The sequence below is a fragment of the Morchella sextelata genome, assembly GCF_020137385.1.
Source record: "Morchella sextelata strain SCLS chromosome Unknown scls_1, whole genome shotgun sequence".
Taxonomy (NCBI): Eukaryota; Fungi; Ascomycota; class Pezizomycetes; order Pezizales; family Morchellaceae; genus Morchella; species Morchella sextelata.
In genome coordinates, this window is record NW_025408616.1 from 532,312 (window position 1) to 550,396 (window position 18,085).

Genomic DNA, 18,085 nt, shown 5'->3' on the forward strand with positions numbered 1-18,085 from the left:
GGGGGTGTCCTCATGATCACATCTACATAATACTATGCCTACATAGTGCAGAGAGGGAGGGATTGCTTGTTTGCCTGTGCTGCTATCATCACCACAGGGAGGAGGGGGTGGTACATGATGCCTCTAGGAAGGAAAAAGAAAGAGTCGAAAGTTGCCGTTACATTTCAGTTGAGAACGGACTCACACTAACCAAATAACCGACTAACTGGGTGATCGGAATAGGTAAAAGTACCCTATTACCGTCGCATTTAGAACAAACAGCCTCGGCTTCCGAGATGACTGGTCCATGGGCTGGTATGGTACTCTTACTGCTGCTCGTCTGCGCGCAGCTCTTCTCCAGGCATTATCCTCAAGCATTCCCTTCACCAATGGTTATAGGTTTCAGATGTTTACTCTATATACTACTCAATCTCATTCATCGTGTTATAAAACATGGAGGTGAGGTGACTATTAACCCACGGACGACGAAGAATACGTTTCTCTCAGGCACAGCTAGCGAGATCTAGCATATAGCAATAAACTAATATGTTTGAAACATACATATAATTATAATTATATCTATATATTCTGCACATATATGCTATGCTGCCTGGACAGGAATGGACAGGGAGGTTTGAATCGTGGACGCCGGACCGGCGTTATAGTATCGAATCATCATGAATCTTTATTCAAGATACAGTGCTACTACTCTATATGATAATTATGCGGTGTAGAGTTAACCCGAGCTGGCCCAGGTAAGCAAGGATTCTATTCTACAGGTATTCAGATTGTTATATACGCAGAAGCAGAAATGCCGTCCTACAGCAGCAGAAGCATAGCTGCGGATAACAAAACCTTAAAGATGCCAAGAAATTATGAGGAAAAAAGGCCACCAAAGTGCCGATGAAGGGAAGAGAAGGGCGCAGTACTGCAATCTAGCAGCAGAAGCATCCAGCTGTGGTTCCCACGTTTCCATAATTCTACTGCTGCTGCAACCCGTTCCAATATATATCAGTTCGGGAGACGTCCCCAATTCTGATTGCGCATCTCTCATTATGTAGAGTATCTTATGCTCACTGCCATGGCCATGCAACCTAACAGATCGCCGGAAATGCAACAGATCTTGATTTAAAAAACGTTTCTTCCCCTTCCAATGCCCGGTAACTGCTGCACAGGTGGGGTGGCGTGCCCAGGCCTTTTCAGAACGCACGTGCGTTGAGCTCTTCAAAGGCTTAAAGGTTTATGTTTAGTAGACTATGGCCAAGGCAATTCATGTAACCACAGCTCGCCAATGTTCACTGAATCGCCCATTCATGATCGATGTATGATTATCAATCTCCATTTCCAGTTTCTTGGCTGTAACCCCTACTCTAGATAGCATGTCAATATCAATCAATCATATCACCTGAGATATAGGAATACTTTTGCCGGCCGAATGGAACTCACAATGGGTAGTACAATACAGCATTTACATGCCCAGCTTCTGTTGCAAGCTGTGCTCTAGAGTAAATGATAGCTCATCTGCAGGCGGAAAACTGGGTATCCCTACTATAGCAACCTAGCAAGTACCCAGAAGCACCAGTGTACCGAAAAGCAAAGCTGATCGAGGTGGAAATACCTATATATGGGGGTATATCTCTACTACACCTACCTAGCTAGGCTCACGATTTATCCGCGCCATCATCATCATCTGTAACTGACAGAAGGAGCCCAGCTGGTGGAATTGACTTCATATGTCATGTAATCACAGCTCGCCTTGTACAGCCTCGTTCGACCCCCATATAATAATATATATATTTCAAGCACAGCAAACAAACGTTGTCCCGGCTAATTAACACAATCTGGAAGGACAACTAAGTATGTAGCTACAGCTAGTTTTACGTAGATGTGCGCACGAGTAGGAATGTTTCTCTTTTTATCCCCCATTTCGTTTTTAATTTTTAATTTTTTTTTAAATTATTGAATGGCTATTTTGGAAACAGATGTCAAACAAGAGGTTATGAACATCATTCCACTGGCCCCCCTTGCAAAGAGGTCCTCGCGATCTTGCACCACCCGCTGATTATCTTGCCTAATATTCGTGTAAACACGTTTGTTGCAAGGGTCTGCCTGCGTGAGACTTTGAGGCTCCCCAGTGCGAGGCTGGAGAGGTAAAAGCAAGCAACAGCTCAAGGCAGGCATAAGTATGTCACGTACAACGTCCGGGTATAATCTATGGGGTTCGGTGAAGCTTTGCATCATGTATACCAGGTACATGGCTGAGAACCCTAACCTCCCTTCTTAAAAGCAAAGAATATCGAACTAGAGTTATTCCGTGGTTACTTCATCTTTATAAACCACACACCACACACGCGCACAGGCGCCGGTAATCCTCCAAAACTCCTTCCATCCGAGCGAGACATTCCTAGGCAAAGAAATAGCGGACAGGGATCGACCTGCAGGCAAGGTAGGTTGAGTAAGTCATCGTGCTTTCTTTGCGCAGCAGCTCAGTGTCTTGACTTTAGATCTCAGGAATAAATAAAACAAAACATAAAAAGTGCAAAAAGTCAAATCCCGGAACCCTCGGATCCTCCTTAACGAAACTTCGCCTCCAAGGTATCGTATATACAGCGAATTGTTACTATAGATAACTCTTTCATCCCAAAATGTCTTGAATCCCGTAATAAATCCCAGCAACTCCGATATGCAAAGTAAAAAGACAGAAAAACAGAAATACTGAAAAATAGAAAGGCAAAAAAGACAGAAAACTAAGGAAACCAATCACCTCAGCGCAGCACAAGCCTCTGCCACCGCCGCCGTCCTCGTAATACAAAAAATGAACTCAAGAACTTCTATTTACATGAACATCATTACTAGCTGCTAGCTCCCATATAGATCACCACTCCCCCTTTCCGCTGCTGCGCGCTGATATGATGCAATTCTCCGTGAAGATGAAGGCTAAAAACTCCCAATTGTTGCGCTACTTCCGTCTATGATCGGGAGCGTAATATGGAGGGCCACCTAAGGTGATATCTTGGCCGTGGGGGTTTTCGGGAGTAGACACAGCTCAGACAGAAGTTGTGGCCGCAGTCGCAGGTCGTGCAGTGGCTATTTCGGCCACACTGGCAACAGGTCCAAATCATTTTATATTGGGTTTTGTTATTTGATTTTCGTCTGGTTAAAGGTAAGGTGGTTTGTATAGTAGGAAGGCTTGTATTTAGATCTGCGGTGCGTCGCTGTGGGTAGGTACTGTAATAATGTACTGTACTATCGAGAATGGTTAGTATGATGATTTGTAAGAATGCGATAAAGTACCCTCCCCCCCGCTATGGAAACCTACTGTAGGTGGGTAAAACGCGACAAGATCTGGTATCGAGCTTCAATTGCAATGTTGCGCCCTTCGCAGACAGACTATCTTTCAATGACCACGCAAAACTCTGGCGCTCGAAGCTTCCTTTATAAAGAAACAGAAGACGTTGAAAAACGTAAGGAGGAAGCCGATGAGGTCTTAAAATTCGAAAAGGCAGGAGGGACTATTGCCACTTTGCCACAGAAAGTTTTGCTTGAATTGGAGCTGACTATGTTCGACTCCGGGAGAGTGTCCAGTTCAGTTTTCAGTTCAATAAGCTGAGTGGTAATATCCGAGGTTTTGAGTACTTTTTAAATGGATGATGGGATAAGCAATACTAAGCTGAAGCCCTTTTCTCTTGACGGCACCGAACCCGGTGCTTATATAGTTACTTCATCGACATTTTTCACAATGGAGTAGCTTCGGATTTTGGGGGGGGGGGGGGGTGTTCATTGGAAGAAGGGGGGGGTGTAGTGGAACAGGGAAACCCTTGTCATCACGCTTCAATAGCTGCTTTTCCGTCGCGATGTTCGAGAAAGGAGGGGGAAGTGACAGGCCTTTCCAGTGCGTTTTTTTGGCGCTTGTTGGGGGGGGGGGGGGGGTGAGTGCAGGTTACAGGGACCTCCGCCGGAGAAAAGTATACATAAGTGATCGTACCCTCCTGGACCCTCCCTCCATGCTTTTTTACGAATGGAATCCGCATTTTTTTTCCCACAAGTCGGACGTCGCTAGCCGTCAAACCACACCATGAGCAGACTATTCCCTCTTTGAATTTTTTGTGGGTAGGGAATGGGTTGACCATGTGCTGGGTCACAAGATTTTAATATTGGTACTCGAGTATTGACATCGGTGTAACTTTGGTAGCGGGGTATCCTTGAATGTGTAGAGTGGTTTGGATTGTAGAGGGCCGAATTATTAGTGCCTGAGAAGGGGGTGACAGGCGTGGCAGTGGATGCCAACCTCCTTTCGTTGCTTGCTTGCTTTCTGCTTGCTTGCTTCGTTGAATGAAAGTTGATTGCTGTGACCAAGTAAGCACACTCCACCTAGGCTCCCATCACAACAACCACAACCAAACCGCAACCACAACCACAACAAAATCATAACAATATTAACAATCACCCCCCCCCCCCCCCCCCCTTTCCCTCACACCCCCAGATCTCCGCGATCCATGCAGGTCCAACTGCCCTCTTAGCTGAAGCGGGCAGAAGTACCCAAGTAAAGTAGGTCGAGTATCATGTACCTACCGCCTAGGTCGATTTACAAACCCTGGAGTCAAAGCCGGATTGCACAATTGATTTCCTTTACATGAGTTGCTTTGCATACACATACATAAGGATATACCTACTTTGTGTATGTGCACACATACAGTGACATCCTCTAGCTACGTAGAGTAGCTCCTAGCTCTACTCCACATCTACTCTACATAAATCAATCAATCAGTCAATCAACCAATCTATCTGTCAATCAATACCACACACCTTATCACGACTGTCAAATCATCCGATGAGGATTGACGTTACTCGCACTGTACTCCGATTGGGCAAGGGCACACATGTTGTCCGACTGCATAGGCCGTTCAATACCGCAATATCGGTACGCTTAAGACGATATATTGCCAGGGATATTCTTATAATATTCTCGGCGGTATGACTGCCTCGGCGGGATTAAAAATTCGACGAAAGGATGGGATGTACATAATGTATGTACATGTATCTAGGTGCTGTGTACTACGGTACCACGATGCAGCTCCACTTAATTTTTTTTTCTCCCGCTCTCCGAGGTCGGTGCATACAGGCGGTGTAGATACCGAGTGGCAACAAAACCAAAGGAATTGAGGTGCAAGGATATTTTTTTTGTTGGTTACTTATTACGTCGGTTTGCAGGAAGTTCATCGATTACTGCTGCTGCTGCTGGCCCCTAGCTAGCTGAGATAATGTGACTTTCTAGAGTACTTCGCACGTGCTCACCCCGCATTGGAGAACACACTGTCCTCTGTGCACAGTTCTAGAAACTTTCCCTTGTGGTTGTTACACAAAAAGCTGTTTGCCTAGCTGCCTTGGCTTCCCCCCACCCTTGATGATGGGTTCTAGAAGACTGTTTTCGCCCCCCGAATGTCTCTCTTTTTGCTTCGGCCGGCCATCGACATTCGTCGTGAAGATTAATTACCCTCATTCTAAAGGGGCTGGCAGGGAGAGGAGATGTTTGGTTGCAAGCTGGTTGTGTGCCTAGCAAGGGCAGTACCAAAGGGAGGGGAGATCTCATTCTAGCAAACATAATTGGTGCACATGTTCGGTCAATGTCACTCATTGGTTATCAGAAACACGAAGCCTACATACTCTACATACAACTTGGATGAGCTCTACCAATCATCATATCTACCAACATACCTACTGTATGTACATAGGTGAAGATGCGAATCAATTAATAGTATCCATCTCGCCGGGCCCGGATACCGAGCTGTCAGAACGGTCCATGTAACCAAAGACAGGATAGCTCACTCTTACGTCCTTCCTTTTAGAGATGATATTATCGTAGGGCGATGCTTGGATCTCTTTTTCGATTATCAATCGCCTAACCCGTTTCCCAGAAACCTGACTTTAAGGCAGGATGTGCTCCCGAGGCAGCGATTAGAGTAGGATACAAATGCCATATATATGGTTCCGTACCAAGAGATTGGGCGTTTTAGGAAGCCGTTACATACATGACGACAGATAATGTGCTTCAAACGACATGAGATTTCTAAGGCATAAGTTGTGACGATTATCGAGACACACATATCATCGTCCAGAAATAGCAACCGTCACAAATACCAGGTTCATGAGCTATCTACTACTGCTGCACAGTGAGCATACATACATAATGACTGCCTTCCCAAGAAATTGCATATTTTGCCACGGTGTCGCAGCTTGTCATGGCTTCAGGGACTGGTCCTATTACAGGCCAGAGAGCCGCCTTGTTGTGAACAACAAAATACCTCTTCTACCTGCAGTAGTAGGTACATGAGTTGAGAGAAAGCCTATCGGTTACAACCAGATCAAATATCTATCGATGGTACGCGTACAGTCCAAAACTAGTCAAAAAAGGGCTCTCTTGACTGAAGGCAATCAAAGGCCCCATGCGGTGACCGTATCTCAATTGGTGATCTTATTTGGATTTTGGGCACTCTCGGGCATAATCCTCACACACATATACCTATATACGTATACTATAGGCCACATCTCTCACATTTTGAATATGATGAGAATTCAAAAAAGTCGATTTAGTTTGATCACGCGTCATCACGGATTTAGGATAAAGTTGTCGGGGATTTAGACGTCTTGAGAACATTCCTGTTGTACCCACGGACGTAGATTTGCGCCTTTCTCGCATAATGAAATAAATGCTTGGTTCGACTAACGTCCCTGAATGGTGTAGGCAATACTCGGCTAGTAGCGTCAATTCACACCTGCATACTTATTTATCTAGGGCCTATGTCAAAGAAGGATACTTGTTGACTTGTTGATCTACGTTGAATTTATATAAGCCGACTGGTTGGGTTGGTCTGTCTCGTATTGACAATTAAGAGGCTGGATCCAATTGGTGGCATTTCACGCCATTGCCAGTGAAAGTCGAGTGAGGTTTCATGATCCGCGTCCGAACCCGCCGTTAATAATCCAGATGGCCGTTCAAAGACAACACGGCTTTAGAGCTATTGGAGGCGATCGTTGTTAGAAAACGGAAAATTTGGTTATACAGAAACCATCTAGGTGTACGTACGTACTGTTTAGTGCGATTTATTTAGTGATTAGCACGAGACAATTGTACAAGCTATCTCGAGACCAGGTCTCGGGACTTGGGACAAGGCAATTCAAGATCAACACTCAATGTCTCGGGGTAAGTCTGGGGACCCAGGGTGTGCCAGCAACCGTCATATTTTTGAATTATTCACCAGAAGAATGAGGTGTTTTGACTGATTTCTTCATGTTAGTTCTCCCTAATCGCTTGTTATTCCTACGCAAGGTCTAGGGCCAAAGCAACGCCTCTAAAGAAATTGGTAAAAACCTCGCGCAAAGTACTGGCAGGATTGACCTCCAGCCAATTCTAATTCTAATCTTTCTAAGTTCTAGATTGTGGTTGTCGGGACGAGACAAGACTTGTTTAAGTCTCATTTCCTTTGGTCCGTGTCCATCACTACATGTAGATTTATGGCTATTTTGTTCATCAAAACGCGGCTTTGGAAAATCACAATAGATGATAGTTCCCGTCCCTGGGAATGAATTTGAAGCTGCTATCACCTACGCTACATCGGTATTAGCGGTGAGTAATTCAGCTGAACAAGCCTTCTTCCAGACTTGAAGTGCAGGACCCTGGCTAAGCTCTCGTCTCATTTATAATTGGGCCAATCCGCATATAACTGGCTGAAGAACTCTCAAAAACAGGAAATCTTAGGATCACCATAAGAAGGCCCGTGGATGCATATGCACCCCAGACACATTTTCATGGCGGACCGGGTCGGCATGCTACCAAAATTCTAGCCCTTCGTGCGGCCTTTTGCACGTATGCAGGCCCAGTCCGTTCTCAAAGCGTCAGAATTCTACGAGTATAACACGAGGACGATCTCAATTAATCCGAACCGCTAGATGTGCCAACATGTTAACAGGGCTCAAAATGCCGGTTTTTGATACCGCACCATGTCTAAAGTGGAACTCTCAATGCCGAACCGTTCCCGATATATTTTCTAGTCACATTACTAACCCACCATGCCATAGTGGCCATATTGTGTGATAGCTCACGCACTCCATGTATGTGGTATATTGCTCGCAATACCTTTGTATGTACTTGTGTGTAGATTGATTGACGTGTGTAACGAGCAAAAACAGTTACTGGTCCTTCTTATCGGCCCACCACCTACCCTTTTACTTCCTGACCCCCACTATCCGAGCTTTCCGCTTGATATTCCGGCGCGGATCCATGCAGAAATAAATCTATTGTCGTCTGTAGCTTCTTATCCGAGTATGCCGGTTTCTTCTGGTCTTCCTCCATACTTCACTTCATATGGGTACAGCATCGGACGGAAAGCTCGCTGATTATTCAGAATATCTTGAGATGTCACTGGGTCTTATGATAACACAAATAAGTCAGGACCCTAAAACCCGACGGACGACATAACTAAAGCTTACAAATAACTCCTAACCCTAAGTAGCGTGTTAACCTGGTTGGTCATTCCCATCAATTGGTTGGGTCCCAATGATCACCCTCCGTGTTAGGCGTAACCCTAGCCCGTTCGGTCTAATTGCGCCTGTCTCAGAAGAAAGCTTGGTGACCGGAAGTTGTTTTGTGTGTAGCCATAGGAGACTTGATATGTTCGGACACCAACTCCGAAGTACAATGCTGTATGCCTTTCGGCGCTTTCACTGGGGTAACCCTGCGGTCCCTATTAACCCTCATCTATGTATGTAGGATATTCACAATTCCCCGACGCCCGTCCGACCGTAATGTAATTGTATTCCTAGGATGGGAGCATGTGATTCGAGGAAAGCGCCTGTCTGAGTGACCAACATCTCCTTCTGTCCAATTGGGGGAATACGAAATGAGCGTTTCGGAAGGTTGACTGCATAGGGGCTTTATCTCGAGGTCTGACAAGAGTTAATACATCTCTCACCACTTCAGACAGACCATCTGAAGTAGCTGGCCGTCATTCAGAGTGGCGAGACCTCAGAGAGATACCCGGCCAGGGCCTAGAGTCAACAGCATATCATCAACAAAAGAGGACGTGCAATTCCTCGCTCTTCTGCCACGTTTTGAAGCTCGGATGATAGATCCTTAGTGCGGATGAGCTATATATAAAACCATTCTAGAATGTCAGCCTTGTTTCATCCGAAGCCGTTGCGTGATGTTGGTGAAATCACGTGAAGCGCAGGAATGTGGTTAAGTGTCACGTGTGGGGGCTGGGAATGAAGACTACATGAAGTACCAAGAGTTTGAGCCTTATAGAAGATATTATCATGACTGGATGGTTTGAAAAATGCACTGAGTCATCAGTAATTTGGAGTCGACCGTACTATCCCGGCACTGGAAGCACTGACAAGTATATAACTATGGACACTGTGTTATCAAGTTCATAGGTTCTGCATGCTCCATGAGTATGGAGAAAGCCTCCGGAGAGACTCCGATGAAGAAGAGTTAATATCCTATAGTAAGCTTCCCCGGATAAATCTATCTTCCGAATATATATATATATATATTGCTAGGCTAACCGATTTCAAGGTAGATCAGTGACAAGCGTCTATGTTGACCAGCCTGAATCATAGAGAAAGATTCGCATACATTCTCAAGAACATGTTGGCCATAATGTTCAATCACGTCAAGCTTGGTTCAAAAACGTTTTAAGTCTGCGGGAAAGGCTTGTAGCACTTTACGGATGACCGGACCAGAAACTATTACGTAAATGATTTGTTCCGAGTGATATCCTATGATTGAAGCTGGTGAGGTGGGTTGCTGGCCGGATACCTGATCCAAGAGGAATGGTGGGTTTTGTACCGATTATATCCGGTTTAACCCTCACGGCCTAGTTATCGATCGGTTAAGAGGGAATGAGATGTTTTCCACATGAATACTTCGGCCCCATGGAGCTCTAAAGTTTCAAACGTCTTCTTCACTTCCCCGCCTCTAATATCTCGCTTGAGAGGGCGTGCCCCGCATCCAGATAAGGTGAAGAGCTAGATTATATATTATATCAGTGATAGACACGAACTACACGGAGGTCTCGAGGCTTTGCCCCTAGACAGGGTATATACAAAGAAAGACGAGACGGTTTATCACCGACAACGGCAAGTCTTGAAACGGAAGCTAGTTAAGTGTATCTGGCCGGTCTCGAAAATGTCTAGATATCCTGCACGGACCACCAACCAGCTGCAAGAGCGTTGAGGGGAACGCGGGGATATATTACTCCACGGAGATATATATTGGACCACCTTCCACTACTGACAAGGCTAGAGATTGTGCCAGTCGTGTCTTCTCTGGACTGGGGGGTACGGTTGCTAAGTGACGGGTTAGGGTAACCATAATCGGAGCGCACTTTTGCCTGTAAGCTTAAGTGCTGTACCCATACCCTGCGATACTGCAGGCTGTCAAGCGCCTTGCTTGAGCTGCTAAGCACTTTGGGACGAAAATATATACCAGTAAGGCAGGTTGTCTTGAGATAAATTTCGTGACTGATGGGAGCTGTTTACCACTACCGTTAATTCTCGAATAATCCACTATCCCCGTATTTGTATGTGGTAAGTCCGGACCAAGGCGAATTGGCGTATCAAACTTCATGGATTCATGTAGATATACACTTTTTCTGGCCCGGAATTAAGATTTAACGAAGCGGAGATAGTGGATTTCTCGAGAATTAACGGTAGGTTGCAGGGTCAAGGGAGCTTGCACTAGTTACTCGCGAGCGGAGGGTTGTCGAGTTGCTTGACACGTTTGTTATAGCTAGGCCACTCCAGCTGTATGCGATATGTTCGTGATCGAAATCTGGGAAGTGCATGTCGAGAGGTATGCAGTTTGACATTCCATAATAGTTAATTAAGAGTCGTAGATAGTTCTTGGTCAGAGGTCACCAGATTTAACTCAAAACACCTCAAAATAGCCATTTTCAACATTAATTTTTAAGGGATTAACTTGAAGTCTTTTATAATAGATTTATAGTAGGGCGAATCATTCTCTAAGCCCGTCCTGTAAATATACTAATTTTTCACTAGCTGTAGCAGTTTTTGTACTGGTACAATCCTGAAATCTCTGCCAAGACCTCGAATTTGTATGTGGCTTGGCATATTTTCCAAATTGCTCTCGTTCTGAGCCATGTGGGTCCTTCAATACATGTAACTGCCGCATATGGGTTGTGTCAACTCGTTCCCCACAGATCATACCTACTCTATCGGTTACCCGCGCGGTTGGGAGGCGCATATATGTACAGTAGACTCTCGCTATAAGGATACGGTCGGGACCAAGAATATGTATCCTTATAGCGAGAGTCTACTGTAGTAGCCAAACAAACTCAAGAGTGGCGTTGCGAGATACATGGGGAAGAGGGGAGAGAGGGGGGGGGGGGGGGGGGAAGAGCAGCTGGATTTAACTAACGTGGGGGGAGAACGAGTGTGGGGCTCAATTCTTTGCGGTAGCTTTCACCCCACAGTCTCTATCCCTGACTGCGGTACACATAAGTACGGCCACTCTTCAAAAATGTTTAAAGAATGCCCTACACAAATAGTTAATATTAATGACTTCATGACAGGGTTTCATTGACCATGGACTATTGGTACTGCTACCTATCTAGTTGATCAATTGAGTTAGTTGGCCATCTGTGCTCATCGACACCACGATCAATGCAGAGCGAAGCTATTATGGAGATGATCTAGCTAGGGAACAGTGTCATCCAGACAGGTGGTTGAATGCCCATCGGATTTTTCCAAGCTAGCGTAGAAACTGGAGCTTAAGCAAAATTACCAAAACAGTCACGTAGGAGATATAACCAATCGCACCTTATTGATTTAGAAAGAAACTTCCCCTTATTGGGTGGCCATTATGTCTCCTGTTACAACACTAAGAATTTTGTAGGGCGATTGTTGGAGAGATTTGTAATGTTCAATCGGAGCTATGTGTTAGTTTTCCACACGTTTTTAAATGCGGTAAAATAGTGGCTCCGAGATTCACATTCTGGCTTTATGTCCTGAAATAATAGTTGTCTGTTAGGGTATTCCGCATAGTTGGTTATTTTACGTACGAGTACAAATTCGCTCTCGAGGACGAGACATATTTAGCATCATGGAGCATCACTCGCACATCAATAAACCACTACTTGCTTATAGTATTTAAAATTTAGAATTGAGCTATCTCTACTGTAGAGGGCGATGCTCTTTAATTGTACTCAAAACTAAGGCGGCGTTCTGGGCCTTTTTCGTAAAATCAAATCAAAATTCCATTGGTATAACTAACAAAGAAAGATATAAAAAAAAAAAAACACCAGTCGAGTGACACGCCATGAACAAAATGCATCGTAAAGGTTTGAAAAAAGAAAAAAAAAATACAAAGTACATGATGATACAAAGACTAGCACATACAACACCCCTTCCTGATATCAATACACGCCTGACTATCCATACAAACACTCCTCATAGGCACCTCTCCACCCCATGCCCTCATCTTCTAGGGCCACAGCCATCCTCTCGACGCCCTCCTCCCGTCTCCTGATTCCCTTCGCCAGATCGCGCCAGAACCACCTTGCCTCCTTGTCCTCAACAAGTGTGAACGCATCACCCTCTTTCCCGGCTCTCGCAGTACGGCCGACTCGGTGTACGTATGCGCGGGTACTGGAGGGGATGTCGTAGTTCACGACGTTGTCCACATGGGGCAGATCCAGACCACGAGCTATGAGGTCGGAACAGATGAGACTATTGAAACTGTTAGCTAATGTGCAATAGATGGCAATGGATAGATTGAAGAGCTTACATTTGAACTTCGTCTTTCTTGAAGGAGCGAAGAACCTTCTCACGCCGCTTCTTCTCCATTTCTCCAGTGACTAGACCGGTAGTCCACCCAACCTCTTTTGAAATCCCGATCTTCTCAGCAACTGTATCGATGAGCTTCGTCAGTCTTGCAGCACCCTCGTTACTCTTTACGAACACGATGGTACCCCTCTTGATGTTGCGGTTGCGGAGGAGATACATCAGGTAGAGGGGCTTGTACTCCTTGTTGACGATCGGTATCGCGTATTCCCTCAACTCCATCGGAACTGAGAACACCTCCTCAGGGATGTTTTCGTCGTCCTCGTTCTCATCATTCTTCGCCGCGCCGTCCGCGCCAACAGGCTTCTCAACAACAACCATCGCCGGTCTCCTCAGCTTCAGCCCTGCAAGCTTACCCGCATCCTTCGTCATCGTCGCACTCAAAACGACCTTCCTCACCTCAATCTGCTGTGCCCGAACATTGATACCCAGGTCCTCCAGAACGTCCTCCAACCCGTTTTCCCAGTCCTGATCCTTCGCCGCGGTCTCGATAGAGCCCACAACTACGTCAACCCATTCCTGGAAACTCTGTGCGAGTAGGCGATCCGCTTCATCAATGACAAGCCACTTGACCCACTTCAGACAAAACCCGGGAGTATTTTTAATATGCTCTACCAGGCGTCCGGGGGTCGTGATGAGGATGTCAATCTTACTGCCAGTGTCGGGATCGATCAGGAGGGCCTGCTCGGCCGCGAGTGCCTTCGACCCAATTCCGGTCCCGACCTTGAGGCCAGTACCGGAAGTTAGGGAGACGGCGGTCGAGAAGACTTGGGAGACGAGTTCTCTGGTTGGGACTACCACCACTGCTCGGAGGCGGGTGACAACACGGGTAGAGAGCGATTGTACAATTGGGAGGATATAGGAGAGGGTTTTTCCGGACCCCGTGGCGGCGGAGATACAGACGTCGCCGGCTTTAGGGTCCAGGAGCAGCGGGACTACTGCAGACTGCACGGCGAATGCGTTGGGCAGGTTTAAGGTCTCGAGGCGTGTAAGGAGCTTGGGTGATATGCCAGTCATGCCATTGAAGGGAACTGTAGTTGCCGGCGTGACAACAATTGGGGCAGCGAGCCATGGGGGGAGTGAAGAGGCAAGAATAGACAGGCGTTTGGGGTCTTTGGTGGGCGCGGGTTGAGGGAGAGGTTCGAGGCCCTTTGCTTCTATCGCTTCTTCTTCAACCTCGGGGGCGGCGGGTGTGAGTGTAGCTTTGGTTTTGACTTTAACAAGCTTTTGGAGAATTGACTTGTGTTTTGATAGACCGGAAGCGTCCTCTTCAGCCTCGCCGGATGCTATTTTGGACCTTTTCTCTTTTTTTGAGTGCTTCTTGTCCTTCTTTTCCGGTTTCGGTTCTTCGTCGTTGGCAGCTGGCGGTGGTACATCTTCCGTGGTAGTGACAGTAGTAATAGTGGTGGTGATTGCATTAGTATTATCATTATTATCATTATCGACGTCCTCTGTGGTCGTATCCGCCTTTGATTTCTTTGATTTCTTGTCCTTTTTCCCTTTCTTCGAGGGAGTCTGCTCAGCATCCTCCTTCGCTTTCTCCTCCGTTTCTATACCAACGTCTGATCGCCGCTGCTTTCTCTTCTCCCGTTTCTCCTCTTTCTTCTTTCTCTTCTCTTCTTCGGCAGTGAGTTCGGCCCCGGCGTCCTTCATGTCGATATCCTCATCGTTTCTTTTTCGTTTCTTTAGTTTCGCGATTATGCTGGCCACCTCTGCATCATTCGTACTCATCATTGCTGTTATATTTTCTGTTGTTTTATGTGGTGAATATTTGTAATTTGGATATATCGCCGATGTAGGGTAGTGGTAGTAGTAGTAGTGAAATTGATAGTAAATATTAAAAAGAACGTATCGTATCGAGCAAAGAGAAAAAAAGTCAACGAATCGCAAATGCCAAGCAATTGAGGCTCCTAGCGGGCCATGCCAAGCTTTTGGGCTACACGGAATATGATCCCACGTTTCTGGTTGGGCGACGAGTGGGACGAGTAGGCCGAGACAGCGCGGGCAGGCAGTATCGATAAGGGGCGAGAGAAGGTAATGCTGGACATGAGGAGGTAGAAGAGAGTTCCAGTAGGGAGGGAGGCAAGGATGCGGAGAGAACGGAAAATGAGCATTTTGTCTATGGTGGGGGGTTTATTAAAGGTTATAGATTTGAGTATTTGGTTATTTGAATGCTTAATTAGAGGTTGCAATTGCTGTTGCTATTGTTTGCTTATTGGTCGTACCGGGATACAGCGAGTGTGAATATATCGAATAGCCACAGAGCACAGAGGAAGAGAGCTTGAGAAGTGAATAGTGAATGGAATTGGTCCTCCCCCAACGTCCTCTCGAGCTCTCTTTAAAAAGAAGCCCTTCCCCACTCGCTAGCTATCCTCCATTTCAGGGGGAACGTGCGTGTGGTCGAGAGAGCTGTCATTCCACCGCTTAACTCGCTTTACTCATACCGAATCAGTATTACCGCCAGGGTTAGGGTTCTCAACAATTTCTGTAACGAGGAAAGAGAATGCGAAGGTGTCATTCCCAGATGTCCTTAGCGCGGTCTCAATTCTACACGTGAGGCGTAAGCTCTTGCTCGAGCCAGCTTGCTACATGTCGAGGAGTGTAAACGAACCCAACGCACCTTTTTTATTTCTAAAAGGAATAATACTCAACCAACTCACCCAACAATTCGAATAACCCCGGTAGACCTCATAAGATGCGTTTCACACCTGGTGCCACTATGGCCTCACGCCTTTATTCGATCTACGGCGCTTTTAGTCTGTTCTCGTCGGTAGCTTTCGCGGCTTCGTTGACGGGGTCACGGTTGCTGGTGGTCTTGGAGGACACGGAACAGAAAGAGAGCTACTCACAATTTTTTGGGGATCTAGAAGGTTTGTTTATTTGTGATGCTGGAGATACAATTGAGTTCTGTGCGCTGACATTTCTGTGTTCGTCCCCGTAGCGAGAGGTTATGAACTGAAGTTTGAGTCGCCAAAGACTGAGGGCTTGTCTTTGTTCACCCATGGGGAACGGGAATATGACAATCTGATCCTTTTCCCGCCGAAATCAAAGGGTATGAAAATTCATAGCCATCCTCTAACGTTTGTCGCAAATTTCTAATAAGGTCTCCAGGCTATGGACCAGCACTTACACCACAACTGCTCCTGCAGTTCGCAAATCAGGAAGGAAACATCTTGATCCTCACATCACCTAAAGGCATACCCGAGCAAACCCGCGAATTCGCGCGAGAGCTTGAAATAAACCTTCCTCCGAAGGACTACCTCGTCGTGGACCACTTCTCACACGACACGCTGTCAACAGAGAAGCATGATATGGTAATCGTGAAGCGCCCAGAGGTGTCCACATTTACACAAAACTACTTCTCCCCCTCCTCTTCATCCACAGAAGACATAATTGCCTACCGCGGGGTTGGACACACCCTTGGAAATGGACCACTGCTCAACCCGATTCTGACGGCGGGGAGGACAAGCTATGCGTATGACACGATTGATGATGCTGTATATGCTGAGGACCCATGGAGCGCTGGCAGCCAATTGCACCTTGTCTCGGCTCTGCAGGCGAGGAACAATGCCCGCATTACGATTTCTGGAAGCGCCGAGATCTTCTCGGATGTCTTCTATGGTCTCAATGTCAAACCGCCCGGCAGTGCCAAGAAAGTCAAGGTTGCGAACCGTGCGTTTGGAAGGGATGTCACTGCATGGACATTCAAGGAGACTGGTGTTGTCAAGGTTGTTGGCATCAAGCACTACCTTACCAACGAGACCGACGCGCAGATCAACCCCCGTCTTTACAGGATCAAGAACGATGTCGTATGTACCCCCGTTTGTCCTAAGTAATATAGCTCCTCCATATACTAACCCCCGCTAGACTTTCGAGATTGAGCTTGCTGAGTACAAGTCTGACCACTGGGCGCCCTTCACTGTCCCTGCCGATGACGCCCTCCAACTCGAATTCACCATGCTAGACCCCTACCACCGCATCTCACTCACTCCCTCAGTCTTTTCTCCCAACTCAACTACATACTCCACCAGCTTCAGGATCCCCGACCAGCACGGAGTGTTCGCCTTCCGTGTCAACTACAAGCGCCCCTTCCTCAGCAATGTTGATGAGAAATACACCGTCACCGTGAGACACTTTGCGCACGACGAGTACACCCGCAGTTGGGACATCTCGGGCGCGTGGGTATGGATGGCGGGTATCGCGGTTACAGTTGTTGGTTGGGTAGCGTTCTGTGCGTTGTGGCTGTGGAGCGCGCCCGCGACAGAGGTAAAGAAGGGGAAGAAAAGTCAGTAGTTTTTGATATCCAAGGTTTATGGGTGATTAGACTTTTTTTTCTTTATAACTTTAGTTTTCAATTCATATTTTTTTTCTTTTTTTTGTGTCTGGCTTTTGTGGGATTTGTATTTTTACAAAAGAATGTGTTTTGGTCGTAAAGAGAAACAAACAGCATGCCATGATCGCGATTACATATTTGTAGCAAGTTGGCGCCAAAAGGGTACGGAGTGAGAATGAAGTAAAATATATCCAAAACCGGATATCACGGCAAAAAAGACCACTCCATCCATACATACCAAACTGTCCTCTCCCTCTTCCTCCACCACCCCAGATGTCAATGATCATCCACGCACACACTATAATCCTCACAAACTATCACTCGCACTAACCCACCCCCAACACGGCTTAGCGTCTCCCCATCCGACCCGTGCACCAAGACCAGTGCTAGTGAGACATGTCCGATGACTTGTACTCTCCCACCGCATCCTAACCCGATGCCATCAAAATTCCCCTACTTTTAGAAAGAAGGCCCGCGCTCGGCCGGAGGAGGGAGGGAGGGAGCATCGTGATCATCTCTATCTCAACAAATCGATGCAATGACAGCGAGGGGTGCGTGATGGTCATGATGTGTTGTATGTGGGGGGGGGGGGGGGGGGAGAGTTCATGGGGTGTCACTCGTCGCGCGGGTAGGGTAGGTTGAGCCCGATAGCAGAGTGTGATGGCGTAGAGTAGGTAATCTACGTGATACTGTAGGCACATATTTGCTTCTTTGACTCGCTATGGAGAGCCTGGTCGGGCTGGGGAGTATGTAGGTACTCTACGCTAGAATACTCTAGACTTCATGACTTTAGAGTAGATTGATAGAGACGCACCTAGAGTGAGGACCTACTCTACTATCGATGTAAGGGGGGGGGGGGGGGGTGGATGAACGGTATGAAGTTGATTAAGTGCGGTACTCTACACACGTGCT

The 18,085-nt window shown here is 46.6% G+C and overlaps 5 protein-coding genes across 5 annotated transcripts; 3 read left to right on the top strand and 2 right to left on the bottom strand.

Moving 5' to 3' along the window:
• Positions 1-3,346: 3,346 nt before the first annotated feature.
• Positions 3,347-3,589, top strand: H6S33_000131 (uncharacterized protein; the record flags this gene model as incomplete). Its single annotated transcript, XM_044831475.1, has 1 exon — positions 3,347-3,589. The coding sequence occupies one exon, from the start codon at positions 3,347-3,349 to the stop codon at positions 3,587-3,589; it is 243 nt and encodes an 80-aa protein (XP_044699690.1).
• A 3,581-nt stretch (positions 3,590-7,170) lies between these two features.
• On the top strand, positions 7,171-8,497 carry H6S33_000132 (uncharacterized protein; the record flags this gene model as incomplete). The annotated part of the gene is made up of 9 exons (XM_044831476.1): positions 7,171-7,180; positions 7,275-7,290; positions 7,335-7,340; positions 7,408-7,463; positions 7,545-7,603; positions 8,056-8,088; positions 8,167-8,299; positions 8,352-8,423; positions 8,490-8,497. 9 exons carry the CDS (start codon positions 7,171-7,173, stop codon positions 8,495-8,497), a joined length of 393 nt encoding a protein of 130 aa, XP_044699691.1.
• A 3,931-nt stretch (positions 8,498-12,428) lies between these two features.
• Positions 12,429-14,574, bottom strand: H6S33_000133 (uncharacterized protein; the record flags this gene model as incomplete). The annotated part of the gene is made up of 2 exons (XM_044831477.1): positions 12,429-12,726; positions 12,785-14,574. 2 exons carry the CDS (start codon positions 14,572-14,574, stop codon positions 12,429-12,431), a joined length of 2,088 nt encoding a protein of 695 aa, XP_044699692.1.
• A 176-nt stretch (positions 14,575-14,750) lies between these two features.
• H6S33_000134 (uncharacterized protein) lies at positions 14,751-14,954 on the bottom strand (the record flags this gene model as incomplete). Its single annotated transcript, XM_044831478.1, has 1 exon — positions 14,751-14,954. One exon carries the CDS (start codon positions 14,952-14,954, stop codon positions 14,751-14,753), a length of 204 nt encoding a protein of 67 aa, XP_044699693.1.
• A 605-nt stretch (positions 14,955-15,559) lies between these two features.
• Positions 15,560-17,133, top strand: H6S33_000135 (uncharacterized protein; the record flags this gene model as incomplete). The annotated part of the gene is made up of 4 exons (XM_044831479.1): positions 15,560-15,710; positions 15,782-15,892; positions 15,952-16,649; positions 16,708-17,133. The coding sequence occupies 4 exons, from the start codon at positions 15,560-15,562 to the stop codon at positions 17,131-17,133; spliced, it is 1,386 nt and encodes a 461-aa protein (XP_044699694.1).
• Between the last annotated feature and the right edge of the window lie 952 nt (positions 17,134-18,085).